The sequence below is a fragment of the Lissotriton helveticus genome, chromosome 2_1 (assembly GCF_964261635.1).
Source record: "Lissotriton helveticus chromosome 2_1, aLisHel1.1, whole genome shotgun sequence".
In the NCBI taxonomy this organism is placed as follows: domain Eukaryota; kingdom Metazoa; phylum Chordata; class Amphibia; order Caudata; family Salamandridae; genus Lissotriton; species Lissotriton helveticus.
Window position 1 is genome coordinate 1187693006 of NC_136059.1, and position 13676 is coordinate 1187706681.

Sequence of the window (13676 nt, forward strand, 5' to 3'; positions counted from 1 at the left end):
ACTTAATGCACTGTATGAACTTTCAGTACATAGAGATGGCTGGATTCTACGATTTTCACAAATCGTTTGCTCTTAGAATATTGTGTTAGCAGGCATGATTAAATCAATCTAAAGACAAACTATAAGAAGTGTAAGGGATAGAAAAATCATTACGATATAGGGAGGGCCTCAAAATATAATACAATATACAAGAAATACTCAATCTGTAAATGGTAGGGGCAATGATGTTGTGCCATTAAGGTAAGCACACAATAATAGCGAGTGGTATATGAAACAATTACACTTTAAAACAATTAAATACCAAGTAATTATGTGCTCTGTGTTGAATTAGTTAACACATGCAAAAAACGCTAGGGAAGCTACTATAAACAGTTCAGTGATACAAATGTGTAAGTGGATAGTCAACCTGTTTTGGTATTCCATAATGAAGACAATGATTTGACAAAAATCAGCAAGTTAAAGAAATGGTGAATATTGGGACAGAAAGGCCCGCTGCCTGGTGAGAGATGTGTACCCCTGCCCGGAGTGCCCAACTGTACTGTTGTATGGATCTCTAATTTTGATTTTTGTTGTCATAGGTGAACACGGATCATGCGTGTGTGCCATGACATAGGCCTGTCTCATCGATTGTGGGGTCTCCTTGGACCAGGAGGGGCACCCAAAGCATTGCCCTCCCAGTGGTGTAAGGCTACTGCCTTCACTAATAGTTAAGCAGTCTCTCATATGCTCAGCCAAGGAGAGAAGAAGGAGGTCGAAACCTACAAGAAGGGTCGAGCTTGTATCATTTTTATATTCTGAGTCAATTTTTATACTCTGAGTCCATGCCTAATGCTGGTTTTGCAAATAGTTCCCTAGCCCGCCCCTACTTCACTCACTCTCACACACGCACACATGCACGCACGCATGAACGCACACACACACACACACACACACACACACGAACATGCACTGTTTTTGTGGGTTTGTGGCAAACTGAAGAAGCCCCACACTCACATGTAATATGAGTTTGTGTATAACGCTCTGCTTAACTCCTATCAGTCTATTAAGACCCTCCTCTTTCTTTCTGCCACCAATATGTCTTCATCCTAGGAACAAGATATTAAAGTGGGAATTGTTGTTTACGAGTGCATTAGAATTGCATTTGTGCGGAGATTCACAGATTTTCCCTTATTCCCAGGCACATTTCACAAGGTTTTACCAGTCGAGGCCAGCATGGCTCACGTGTGAGGGGGTGGGGCCGCCTGGGGTGGGGGAGATAGGCATGGGGTCGTGAGTGAAGGTGGGTCACGCGGGGAGGGGGGGCTCAATAATAAAAAATAAAAAAAACTACCTTTCTGCCGGCCCAGGTCCCACGTCTTCACTGCTCGGTCTGCTCCTGCTTTCCGGCCTCTGGCAGGCACAGGAAGCATTGTGATTGGTCAGGACGAAACCCAGCAAGGGGCTGAAGTGGATTACATGTTCTCCATGTAGGCTACCCTGCAGTTTTCACTCCTCATGGCTTTACCTGTATTTTTTACTCCGCGATAACTTTTATAGCACAGGGCTTTACAACGCAATTCAATACAACGTATTCCGTATTCCAACATAATTGCTATTCTAACTCCAGGGGGGCGTTACTTTGGGGAATGCGCTGTAACAGTTTTGTGGTGTAAAGCCTGGCATTGTAAAAGTTATTGCGGAGTATAAAATGTGGGGTAAAGCCATGCAGAGTAAAAATATGTGGGGTAAACGACATTTCCCAGTGCAGAGTGCGCATGATTGGTTTGGGCGGCCCGAGAGGGCGGACCAAACCAGTCATGCATACTCAGGAGTGGGCAAACCACTCCTGCCCAGGCAGCTCCGCCCACCCGCCCGCAATGAAACATAAAATGGTAATAACCAAAAGTTATTACCATTTTATGTTTTGGCTTTCTCGCATTGCGAAAAAGCAGCAGGGCAACTCTCCTCAGCACTAGTGGAGGAGCCGCCCCTGGGTTTTACCTTTCAAGACATGTATGAGCAAAAAAACTTGATGTTCCTGCACAACTCATAATCCCTATTTGACTGCAAATTTGTGTTTACAGCCAAATCCGGATTACCTTAAAACTTGTATTAAGGGCTAATGAGATGGAGGCACCTCTGCCAATGAAGGTCACTGTAGTGCACGTTTACAGATCTATTAACAGCTCTGTTGAAAATCATATATTACTTCATACTTGCTGGTATGATAGTTATAGAATTGGAATTAATAGTGCGGTTGTTAGAGTAACGTACCCTCAAATGTAAAGTAAAAAGTTTCGATGAGTCACCAAGGAACTTTCTGCAAATGTAAAAAGCCCAAAAACTGAATTATAATTATATCCATCAATTTCTCTTGAAGTGGTACACTGTTCTGTATAATATCGAGATGACAATGGATCTCACCTTTTGATGCAGTCAATAACATTAGCAAACATTTTGCAGGCTTAGGAAAGGTCGCCTGTCTTTTTTAGAGAGTGCCTCTGTCTGCTAATAAATGTGCACTGAGCAGGCTTTTTCTCCCTGGGTTCTTACTGCACGTTTTTCCAGTAGATTTTGTTGGAAAAGAACTTACCAATTTCCACTGCGCAGCAATTCCACTCCTTCATTGATCCTCTCCAGTGGTAAAGTGTGAGTCACCAGCTCGTCCAGATTAAACTTCTTTGCCATGTAATCAGCCACCAGCTGTGGGATGTAGTCTTTTCGAAAGCCTGAAACATCGAGAAACATTGACTATAGTAATCGATTGGCAGACTCATATGATTCAAAGCCATGCTATACCTCCTTGTATCCATTAGGGCGGACCCAAGGTTACTCCAATTTAGGAGAAAGTTGAATACACACTGCTTTAAAGAACACTGCGCCACAGAGCATAAACCATTCACAACCAGCTTCCTCTTCTCTTCCTCGCTGACTAAGGGCCTTATTATGAGTCTGGTGGTCCACAGACCACCAGACTCACTGTGGCGGTCTCCCGACCTCCCTATTATGACTAGGGCTGTGGGGCCACCCTGGAACAACCACAACTGCTGCAACTGACTTTCTCTGGCATGCAGTGCAGGTACTGGTGTGCATACACACAGGGTGGCAGATGTTGTGCCCCATGTGCGCATCCACATGGCATGAGGCACCAGAGGTCCCTGTAGGGCCTCCTTTGTTTCCTCACTGGCACACTTTTCATGGCAGTCTCACCGCCATGAAAAGTGCTGGGGTGAGAAAACTTGTAATATGCCTGGTGAGCTGCAGCAAGCCCCGCCAACTCCTGATCTGGTGAGTGGTTCCTATACGGGTTTGGTGGTGCAGGAGGGGGCAGTCCTGCTTCTGCACTGCCAAACTCATAATAAGAATGAAATTCCCACGTTATAGTTAGTTGGACTCACTATAACTTGCGCGTGCAATGCACTGCTGATGACGTCACATATTATATCACTCATGACATGGTCAGTGACATCACTCATGACATCACTGATGACACCATCCAGTGAATGTGTGTCTTTCTGAAAAATAAATATGTGTTATATATGTATATGTAAAAGTTGATGGAAGAATAAATGTTTAAAAAAGTGTCTAAATGGATGTTTTAAAAAAAAAATAATTGGTTAACTGGCTTATTAAGTGTATCTTAGTGAATACATATATTAGTGAGTAATGTTTAAATATTTAAATATATGTATTAGTGTTTCACTTTGTGTATAAGTGGCTGCATCGGTTGGAGAGTAGTTACATGTGTATGTATATGGGTTATTAGATGTTTTTCTAGTATCAGTATGAGTGTTTGTATGGTTTGGTGGGGGTATTACCTAGCACATAGATGCATGAATGACTGACTCTCTCTTTGTATGTGTTTTGAAGACAGCATATGTGCAGGACTGCATGGGTGGATGAGTGTGTATATGTGTGTGTTAGTGAGTGAATGACTGTTTCACTAGTGTCTTTATCAGTAACTACATATGTTTTAATCTAGTATATGTGAATATTGATGTATATAAGTGAGTATATGTGAGAGTAAGAGATTGTAAGAGTTCCTGTTTAAATTAGTATGTGTTTCTATAAGTGATTGTTTAGGAGAGTAAGTATGTGTAAGTTTCTTTAGAAGAAAAGTGGTGGTGTGTGTATAGCTGTATATGCAAATAAATGGATGTTTAATAGTTTATTTGCATGTGTGAGTATGTGTCAGAGTATCTTTTGGATGACTGTCGGTGTGTAAGAGGATGTATAGGTTTATCACTACATATGATGAGTGAGTATATGTATGAGTGAGTATATAGAACTGTTGGTGAATGAGTGGATGTGTATTTAGATGGTGGAATTATTGAATTGGTTGTTGTAACTGGTATGGGTATCTCCATTTTTTTGAAAATTTTAGTTCCTATTTTTGAATATGTGTTTCAAGGGTTACATTACAGTGAAAGGAGATCTGTCACTCTGTCACAAGGATGGTGTCATCAGTGATGTCATGAGTGATGTCACTGACCATGTCATGAGTCATGTAATATGTGATGTCATCAGCAGCGCATTGCACGCGCAAGTTATAGTGAGTCCAACTAACTATAACGTGGGAATTTCATTGGTTTTATGCGAGTAAAATTTCCAGCTAACTATAACTGGTGTGAAACCTATGGTTTTTTCAGTGAATTTAATAGGTTTTTTAAATGATAATTCCTAACTATAACTGGTGTGAAACCTATGTTTTTTTCAGTGAATTTCATAGGTTTTTTAATAGCAAATTTCTATTGCTATCAAATCTAATATTTTTTTAATGAATCCTATATTGTATATTTATGTAATACTATTTTTTATATGTATATTCTTCTTTTTTTTTTTTTTTTGCCCTGGTGCGCTCCCGGGGCGCGTACCGGGGAGCGCCCCGGTCAGCGCAATTTTGCGTACCGGGGCGCGTACCAGGGAGCGTCCTGTTAGCGCTATTGCCGCGAACGAAAACAACATCGTGACGTATCGCGTAGCCGCGTCCGCGTGATATGCACGGCGTAAGCGCGCCCGGAAGCACCCAAGTGCATACGAACGCGCAGCCGGGCGCGCCCGGGGAGCGTAGCGTAAGCGCGTCGGGTCATGTGACCTGAAATTAACACTTTTTATTGGTTCAGAACAGTTTTGGTTTCCAAATGATGAAGGCCCGAAAAAAACACTTTTCATTGGTTCAGGACAGTTTTGTTTTCCAAAGGATGAAAGCCCCCACCTTTTTTCCTTCTTCTCACTTTGTCCTTTGACTGAGGAAGACCTGTTTGGAGAGCTATTCCCAATTTCTACTTTAAAATGGCTTCAGTAGTAGCAGCAGCAGGAGCATCTCAGCCACCACCAGCACCATCAAGAGGACCTCCACAACACCACAGTGGTGGAGCTGAAGAAGAGGAGGAAGGGGAGGAGGAGGAGGAGGGGAGTAGCACCTTCCTTCCAGAAGATAATACCCCATATAGGCCAAAGCAGCACATTGTTTGGGAGTTTTTTTCCATCCCAAAGGATAAGAAGAAAGTAAATGTGCCAAGGGTTACTTGCCTAATCTGTGGCACTGAACTTTCAAGGGGGAACCCTAACAAAAAATACTCTTTTGGCAACAATACCATGATTAGGCACATGCAACGCCGGCACCCTAATAACAATGCTAGGGCAGAGGTCAGGGAACTGGCCAGAAACCCTGCACAATCTTATGCTAGCACCTCCCAAAGTAATCAACCCACCCCATCGGGTCCAGAGGCAAGGGAGATGATCTCAAGCATTCAATCAAAATTTTCAAATTTTAAAATCGTTTGTATTTTTTGTGGAGCGACAATATGCTATGGTGAACAAAGCATTACACTTATCACCCGTGCTTGGGATAACCACAAGTGCCCAAAGCACCCTTAATTTTTTCCTGATTTTTTTTTTGCTCCAGTTGAGCCCTTTACAATTCCCTGTTTTTTGTTTCTCCTTTCTCCCCATAAAAAAATACAAAAAAAATATAAAAGTGTTCAGAAAAGCCAAAAAAAGTTAAAATAGTTCAGAAAAACAATAAAAAAAATAAAACAACAAAAATAATAAAAAAAACAGTTCTTTTTAGAACTACCTCCAATTTATAAAAAAAACTACATTTTTTAAAAACTCTGTCATTCTTTTTTCTCCAGGGTACGCTCCCCGGTACGCTCCCCGGTGCGCATACCGGGCGCACCCCCCGCGAAAATCATTTCTTTTTTTTCCCCGCGGGGCCCTTTTATAGCCCCCACATCAAACCTAGGGGGTCAGGGGGGGTCTACCCTGCCCTCCTATGGTTATTTCGCCCTTTGTTTTTGCCACCTCTTGTGTCTCGATCCTACCGAGACACAAGATGGCTGCCGCTCCGGACTGTTCGGAATGTTGACAGACACCCGAGAGCCAATCATCTTTCCGCGCGCGAACTCGCGTAGCGCGCCCGGTGCGCTCCCCGGTGCGCGTACCGGGGCGCGCTTATAGATATATATATTTTTTTTAACCTAAATTACTCAAAATCCTCTGGAGCTCATATCTTGAGACATAGCAAAGGCACATCGGGCTACCAGTCCCTACAATTTTGCCAAGTTTGGTGGGAATCCATTCAGCCGTTCGGGCTAAAAGTGAGTCCAACCGCCCTATGGAAATTAACATGGGGAAAACACGTTTTGGGACCCCCCTTTTATCTCGGCCCCGCTTGATGAATCCCCCCCACACTTTCAGGGAAGGAGCGGAGCGGAGCGGGCCATCTTCTTTGAGAAATTCGCGAAGATTCGTCCACCGGCGCCAAAGTTATTCGCAATAGAATGTTGCGGATTTCCTATGGAAACTAGGTCCTAACTATCACTACCTACAGATGATCGCCAGTAGGCAAATATATATATATATATATATATATATATATATATATATATATATATATATATTACCTACTGGCGGTCGCCAGTAGGTATATATAGTTAGGATTTTTTCTCTATGGGATTTTTGAAAATTCTATGTCGAATAACTTTGGCGTTTGAGGACGGAATTGGCTGAAATTGTCAGGAAAATGGAACATTTTGTTTCTGAGCAGCCCCTGAAAATTTGGGCGGTTTTCGTCAAGGGGGGGCCGAGAAAAAAGGGGGGTCCCAAAACGCGTTTTTCCCATGCAATTTTCCATAGGGCGGTTGGACTCACTTTTAGCTCGAACGGCTGAATGGATTTCCACGAAACTTGGCAAAATTGTAGGGACTGGTAGCCCGATGTGCCTTTGCTAGGTCTGAATATATGTGCTCCAGTGGATTTTGAGAAATTAACGTTCAAAAAAATATATATATCTGTAAGCGCGCTCCGGGCAGCGCCCCGGTTCGCGTACCTGACGCGTAACGGAACTTCGCGAAGCGAAGCTGATTGGCTCTCCGGTGTCTGTCAACATTCTAAACAGTCCGGAGCGGCCGCCATCTTGTCTCTCGGTAGGATCGAGAGACAAGAGGAGGCCAAAACAAAGGGGTAAATGACCATAAGGGAGCATAGCAGATCCTCCCTGACCCCCTAGGTTTGATGTGGAGGCTTTAAAAGGGCCCCGCGGGGGGGGGGGGGGGGAATCGCTTTTTTTGCGTGGGGAGCGCCCGGTACGCGCACCGGGAAACGGTCTGGGGAGCGTACTATAAGGAAAAAAGAATGATAGACTTTTTAAATATTGTATGTTTATTGATTGTTCATTTTGTTGTTTTGTTTTTTTTTGCTTTTTTTTATTAAATATAAATTTATTTTTGTGATTCTTTTTCCAAATTTAACAGAACATTTAACAACACATTGTCGGAAATGTCCTCATTTTCAATCAGCGAATCTACTGCATCTACACATTGAACTAATTCATGGTCCCGTGATTCATCCATGAAATCTGAGTCATCATTGTCCTCAATATCTTTTTCCGTGTTGTTCTCCAGAACAATTTTGAAGGAAATATTCTGCTCTCCTTCCATTTTCTTGCTGTAATTTGCATAAAAAATAAATATATCAGTAGAGATAGGGCATTGTTGGGTTTAAGTTCAGACAGGTACTTGTGAGTTTATAACAGAGAAGTAATCTATGGGCACTGTATGGTTTCAGGCGTGAAGTAGTACTATTAAAAAGTGCCTGTGAAGAAGCCTAAGTAAATTCATAATTATACCACAGAAACGTAAATCAATCCATAATTATAATAAACAAGACTTTCTCAATGTCTAACTCTTACAGAGGGACAGTATATAACTATCTAAAAATGTTTTCCCAAATTAATTTAAAGTGCATGACATAGTTCTCCTTTCAAATTTACAAAATAACATCTTACCTTTTAAAAACAAGTTTAAGTTGTCAGTGAAAATGCTCTTGGAATGTACTTCAGGAAGTAGTAGTCAAAATGGCTGTGTTTCTCTCTCTTTCTTTATATATATTCAGGTACATAACCAATCAAATGTCAGGTAAAAAAAAGTAGAAAATGAAAGTAACATTTTAATTGGTTGTCAATTCCAACAATTCAGATGTGTTTTGTGAAGTAATTTACCTCAGGGTATTTAGAGAGGTCTACAGGCTAAATGGAATTCCAACCAAATTTGTGAAAATGGTAGGGATTGGTATGTAGTATGAGCTAATCTATATTTGGTGAAAGTGTCTCCAGTGGTTTTTCTGTATATTACTTTCCCACCTTTTTTGAGCGAGCGCTTCCCGGTGCGCGCCCCGGTACGCGAACCGGCAGCGTTACGGGAGTCCTCCATTTTGTGTTTCGGTAGAATTGAGATACAAGATGGAGGGCAAATAATGTTCAGAATGGGTAGAAGGGGGCACGGTAGACGTATCCTGACCCCCTAGGTTTTCTGAGGGTGGCTGAGGAGGCCCATATGTGCGAAAAAACCCTTTTTTTTTTCAAATTTTTGCGCGGTTAGCGTCCGGTGCGCGTACCGGGTAGCGCTCCGGGGAGCGTACTTTGGTGAAAATTTGTGAAAAAAGTTAGAGTAAAATAATAATTGTGAGTGATCAGATGTAGGGTAGCTCTGAAAAGAGCTTTTGGGTCCTGTGGCTGATTTAGGTACCTACAAGTAGGTACCAATGCACAGTCTTAAATTCAGGATGAAAATTCTGTTCCCTTCATCTGAGAAGTGAACTCCATCTGCTCTGTAGATATCTTGCATGTAGTAACGCAAGTTATTGTTGTAGATGGAGCCCATTCCATGGTCTCTCATGTAAGCTGAAACAGACTTATTTACATGCTTCCTCGATTTCTCAATTTGTGGACAAAATTGGTTGGACCACCTCCATTTCTGTCTTTGGCATATATTTGAATATACCAAGGCAGTTTGAGGAAAAAGTGCCATCAATTGGTCAAAGGTGTCTTTTAAAAGCATTTCCAGACCTACCCCAGTCAAAGTGCCCAAGTCATTTCCTCCACAGTGCACAATTAACAGGTCAGGTTTTGGCAAATGCAAAAAGGTTTTCACCAATGGTATCAATTGGTGACATCTTAATCCTCTGTGGCCAATCCAGTTGATTTCCACATTTTGTAAATTGAGGTTGTGTAAATTTCTGCTATCAGCATACCTTTGAGCCCAGTGGATGTAACTATGTCCAACAATTCAGACAGAAAACATGGTGAGAGGAGGTTCTGCTGCAGTCAGATGAAGTGTGGGAATGAAATGGCAGTTGGAACAGTAGGAGTATGTAATGAAAAAAACTGTGGAGTTTCTGTGGTAATTAATCAGTAGCAGTGATTGGTGGATTTTGATTGCTGAAAACAGAAAGTTAGGGTGCATGGATGAGTTCTTTGAAAGATGTAATTTGAATGGTCAATAAAAAATCATTTTATGAAAGATTGCACTGGATACGCAGGTGTACTGAGAGTTCAGAGTTCAATTGAAACATTGTTGTGTGAACTTGCAAACATGAGAGGTCTTTCAGGAGGTGGTTGCTATGGAAAAAAGGCAGAAAGGGCAGAAGGGGGAAGGGTGTTGATTTGAAAAAAGTGAGGGAAGAGTTTTGATTGGGTGACATGAGAGATATGTGTGATGAATTACAGCATTTATGTGCCATTGTTGGTTGCAGCCTCTGGAGTGCATACCTTTTGCTCTGCTGAAGACAAATTGGTGTGTGTCTGAGACGGTTTTGAAACTCAAAAAGTATTTGGTGAGAAAAGATTCATTTAATTTAGATAGAGAATAGTATGCTTTAGGGAGAAATTTATGAAGAAAGTTGTGTATTTAAAATGTTGCTTTGTTTCATAGGTTGCTTGGGGCATATTTACAAGGCCTTTGAGTCCCTTTGATGTTATTTTTCCCATTTTAATTTAAGACATTTCCCCGTGGTGCAAGGTCCTTGTAAATACGCCCCCATGTGTGCTTGGCAAATTTAAATTTTGTTTCTTTGAGTTACATAGCCATGTTAAAAGTGATGCAAAAATGGTGCAAGGGCCTTCAAAATACGCTTTCATGTGTGTTAGGGCATTTTAAGTCATTTCCCCATGAATGTAGTTGAATAACTGCTTTACTTGATGTGTTTAAAAACGTTTATTGAAGTCATTTAAGTTTCTTGATATGTACTGCTAGAGTTTCATAGGCTGCTTGGGGCATATTTACAAGGCCTTTGAGTCCCTTTGATGTTATTTTCCCCATTTTAATTTAAGTCATTTCCCTGTGGTGCAAGGTCCTTGTAAATACGCCCCCATGTGTGCTTGGCAAATTTAGATTTTGTTTCTTTGAGTTACATAGCCATGTTAAAAGTGATGGAAAAATGGTGCAAGGTCCTTCAAAATACGCTTTCATGTGTGTTAGGGCATTTTAAGTCACTTCCCCTTGAATGTAGTTGAATAACTGCTTTACTTGATGTGTTTAAAAACGTTTATTGAAGTCATTTAAGTTTCTTGATATGTACTGCTAGAGTTTCATAGGCTGCTTGGGGCATATTTAAAAGGCCTTTGAGTTCCTTTGATGTTATTTTCCCCATTTTAATTTAAGTTATTTCCCCGTGGTGCAAGGTCCTTGTAAATAAGCCCCCATGTGTGCTTGGCTAATTTAAGTACTGATAGGGTGTGCTTCTACATAGGACCTGTGTTGTGTTTTCAAACTATGACCAGAAAATCGTTTTTTTAAAAAATAAAACGCTTTTCACATTTATGAGAAGGTCATATTGGTGTCTGCTTCTTTAAATAAATATTGAACTGAGAAATATTAAACTGAGGCTTCTGTAAGTGTCAAAGGAGGTGAGTAATGTACATTGCGCTGTTGCATACAGTCCTCATCCTCTGCGTACTCTTGGATATGCTAAACTAAATCTGCTCAATGAGATAACTAAGCTGAGGAAACACAGGTGATGTGATTGTGAATTGAGCATAAATATTTGCACGTTTTTCAATTACATCACCTGTGTTTCCTAACATTACGAATCACATTGTGCAGATGAGGTTTAGGCCTGTCCAGGGAGATAGAGGAGGTCTGGCCTTTGTTCAAGAGTGCAGTGGACATGACTCACTTCATTGGTAGGCCTGCACATGTATTATGTCCTCTGTACTCTTCAACAAGCCTAAATTTCATCTGCAACCCTGAGTAGGCCTCACCTCAAACAAATCTCTGGATAGGCAACACCTTATCGGCATCCTGAACCAATCATTTAAAATGTTAGGGGCAAATTTATGATGGCCGTGCGCCTCTTTTGCGCCGCTGTTGCGTCACTTTTGTGACGCAGCGGCGGTGCAAAAGATGCACCATGTTGCAAGATAGGCCTCACTTCATCTGCAACAAGATACCGTCAGCTTAAAATGTATATATTTAGGACTGTGTAGGGGGCATGGAGAAGCTGAGGCTTCTGTAAGTGTCAAAGTTGTTGCATACGGTGCTCATCTTCTGCGTACTGTTTGATATGCTAGACTACATCTGCACAATGAGATACCTAAGCTAAGGAAACACAGGTGATGTGATTGTGAAATGAGCAAAAAAATGTGCACGTTTTTCAATTACATTACCTGTGTTTCCTAACATTATGAATCACATTGTGTAGATGCCTCACTCAGTCTGTATCTGACACTCTTTCCTTCACTTCCTCTGTCTCCTCTCTCCCTCACTCTCTTTTCCTTATTCACCCTTTCCTTATATAGTTTACCTTACTCACTTTCTTTTAGTAGCTTACACAACTTCAATTTAGTTTTCTCTTCTATCCTTCTTTTCTGTCACTGAAAGTATCTGCTTTTTTTTTCTCTTAGTAATTTACTCTATTTCAATTTCTTTTTGTCTCTGACTGTCTATCACCGTTTCTTTCTCTTTTTTTCGGCATGTTTATCTCTAACTTTATTTCTTTGTAAAATTGGATGATTGTCAATCTTTTCCCTTGTCTTTTCTAATTTTTAAATACATGTTTTAATATTTTTCAAATGTTTGTTCTTTCTTTCACAGATTGAAAGTATAAAAATAACAAGTGACTAAGTTAACGACAATTATAAGGTAAATGTTTTGTACTCTTTTCGTTACATTTCTATCACATTTAACTTCTATTAGTTCCACTGCTTCATTTCTTTAACCCTCATTTTCCTGCCTTTGCTACTTCCCTCATTCCTTTCTCTATTACTTACTTACTCTACTCCTTCCACTCCTTTTCTCAGTCCCTCTGTTCTCATAGTTCCTCACTCCTGTTCACTCACTCCGTCTCTATTACTCTCACTGTCTCTGACTGATCACTCTTTCACTACTTGTTCATTATGCTTTCTCCCTGTAGTTCAAGCACACTAAGGGGCATATTATCAACACAGGCGATAAAATTATCGCTGCTTTTATCGGCAGAAAACTGCCGCAAAAGCGGCTTTACCGGCAGTTTTCTGCAGCAAAAGCGGCTTTAGCGGCAGTTTTCTGCCGATAAAAGCAGCGATAATTTTATCGCCTGTGTTGATAATATGCCCCTATGTTATTTACATTTCTTTGCTGTTTCAATCATTCCTTTTCTGTCACTTCTTCTTTTCTGCTTTCTGTTTTTTCTCTCTGTTATTCCACATGTTTTAACCTTAGTCACTATCATACATCTTGTTTGATTCCTATTTACTTTTGCTCACTGTTTTCTTAACACTTTCCCTCAGGATTGTTCTTTTAGTCCGGTTCTATCCCTACCTCTTATTCCACATCCTTTACTATGTTTCTTCTTATTTTGAACATTCACTCACATTCTCTAAGAAACTCTTGTTTATTATTATTCTACTCTCTTTTTTTCTTTCACTTCCTTATCTATTTTGTTTTTCACAATTATACCCTCTTCCATCTTTTCTTCGGTAAATAGATCTATTAAACAGTATCTCTGTGTTACTCCCTCTAGCTGTCTTTCTTTTAACATTACTCTCTGTTTCCTTCCCTTATACTTACTCTTCTTTTATTTAAAAAAAAAAAAATTCTGGTTCGCTTCCGGTTCGCGTACCGGCGCGCGAACCGGGAAGCGAATCAAAAGAAATAGAGGTTGCCAGAGTGCTAAACATTCTAGCAATTTTTTATAAAGGGGAGGTAGTTCTGAAAAGACCTTTTTTTAAATTATTTTTGTTGTTTTATATTTTTTTTATTATTTTTCTGAACATTTTTTTACTTTTTTTGTATTTTTTGAACGATTTTAAAACTTTTTTGTTTTTTTTGAGGGGGAACAACGAAAAACAGGCATTAGAAAGGGCTCAACAGGAGCAAAAAAATGTTTTATTTTTTGGGGCATTTTGAGCACTTGTGGTTTTCAAATGCTCTGTTTAT

General features: G+C 40.5%; 1 protein-coding gene across 1 annotated transcript in view; it reads right to left on the bottom strand.

Annotated features, from left to right (window-relative positions):
• The window catches only part of LOC144818542 (alcohol dehydrogenase E chain-like), a 637149-nt gene that overhangs the window by 22425 nt on the left and 601048 nt on the right, over positions 1-13676 (bottom strand). Inside the window, exon 8 of the mRNA XM_078676061.1 lies at positions 2573-2708. Within this exon, the coding sequence (XP_078532187.1) occupies positions 2573-2708 (136 nt within the window). The remainder of the gene's footprint in view (positions 1-2572; positions 2709-13676) is intronic.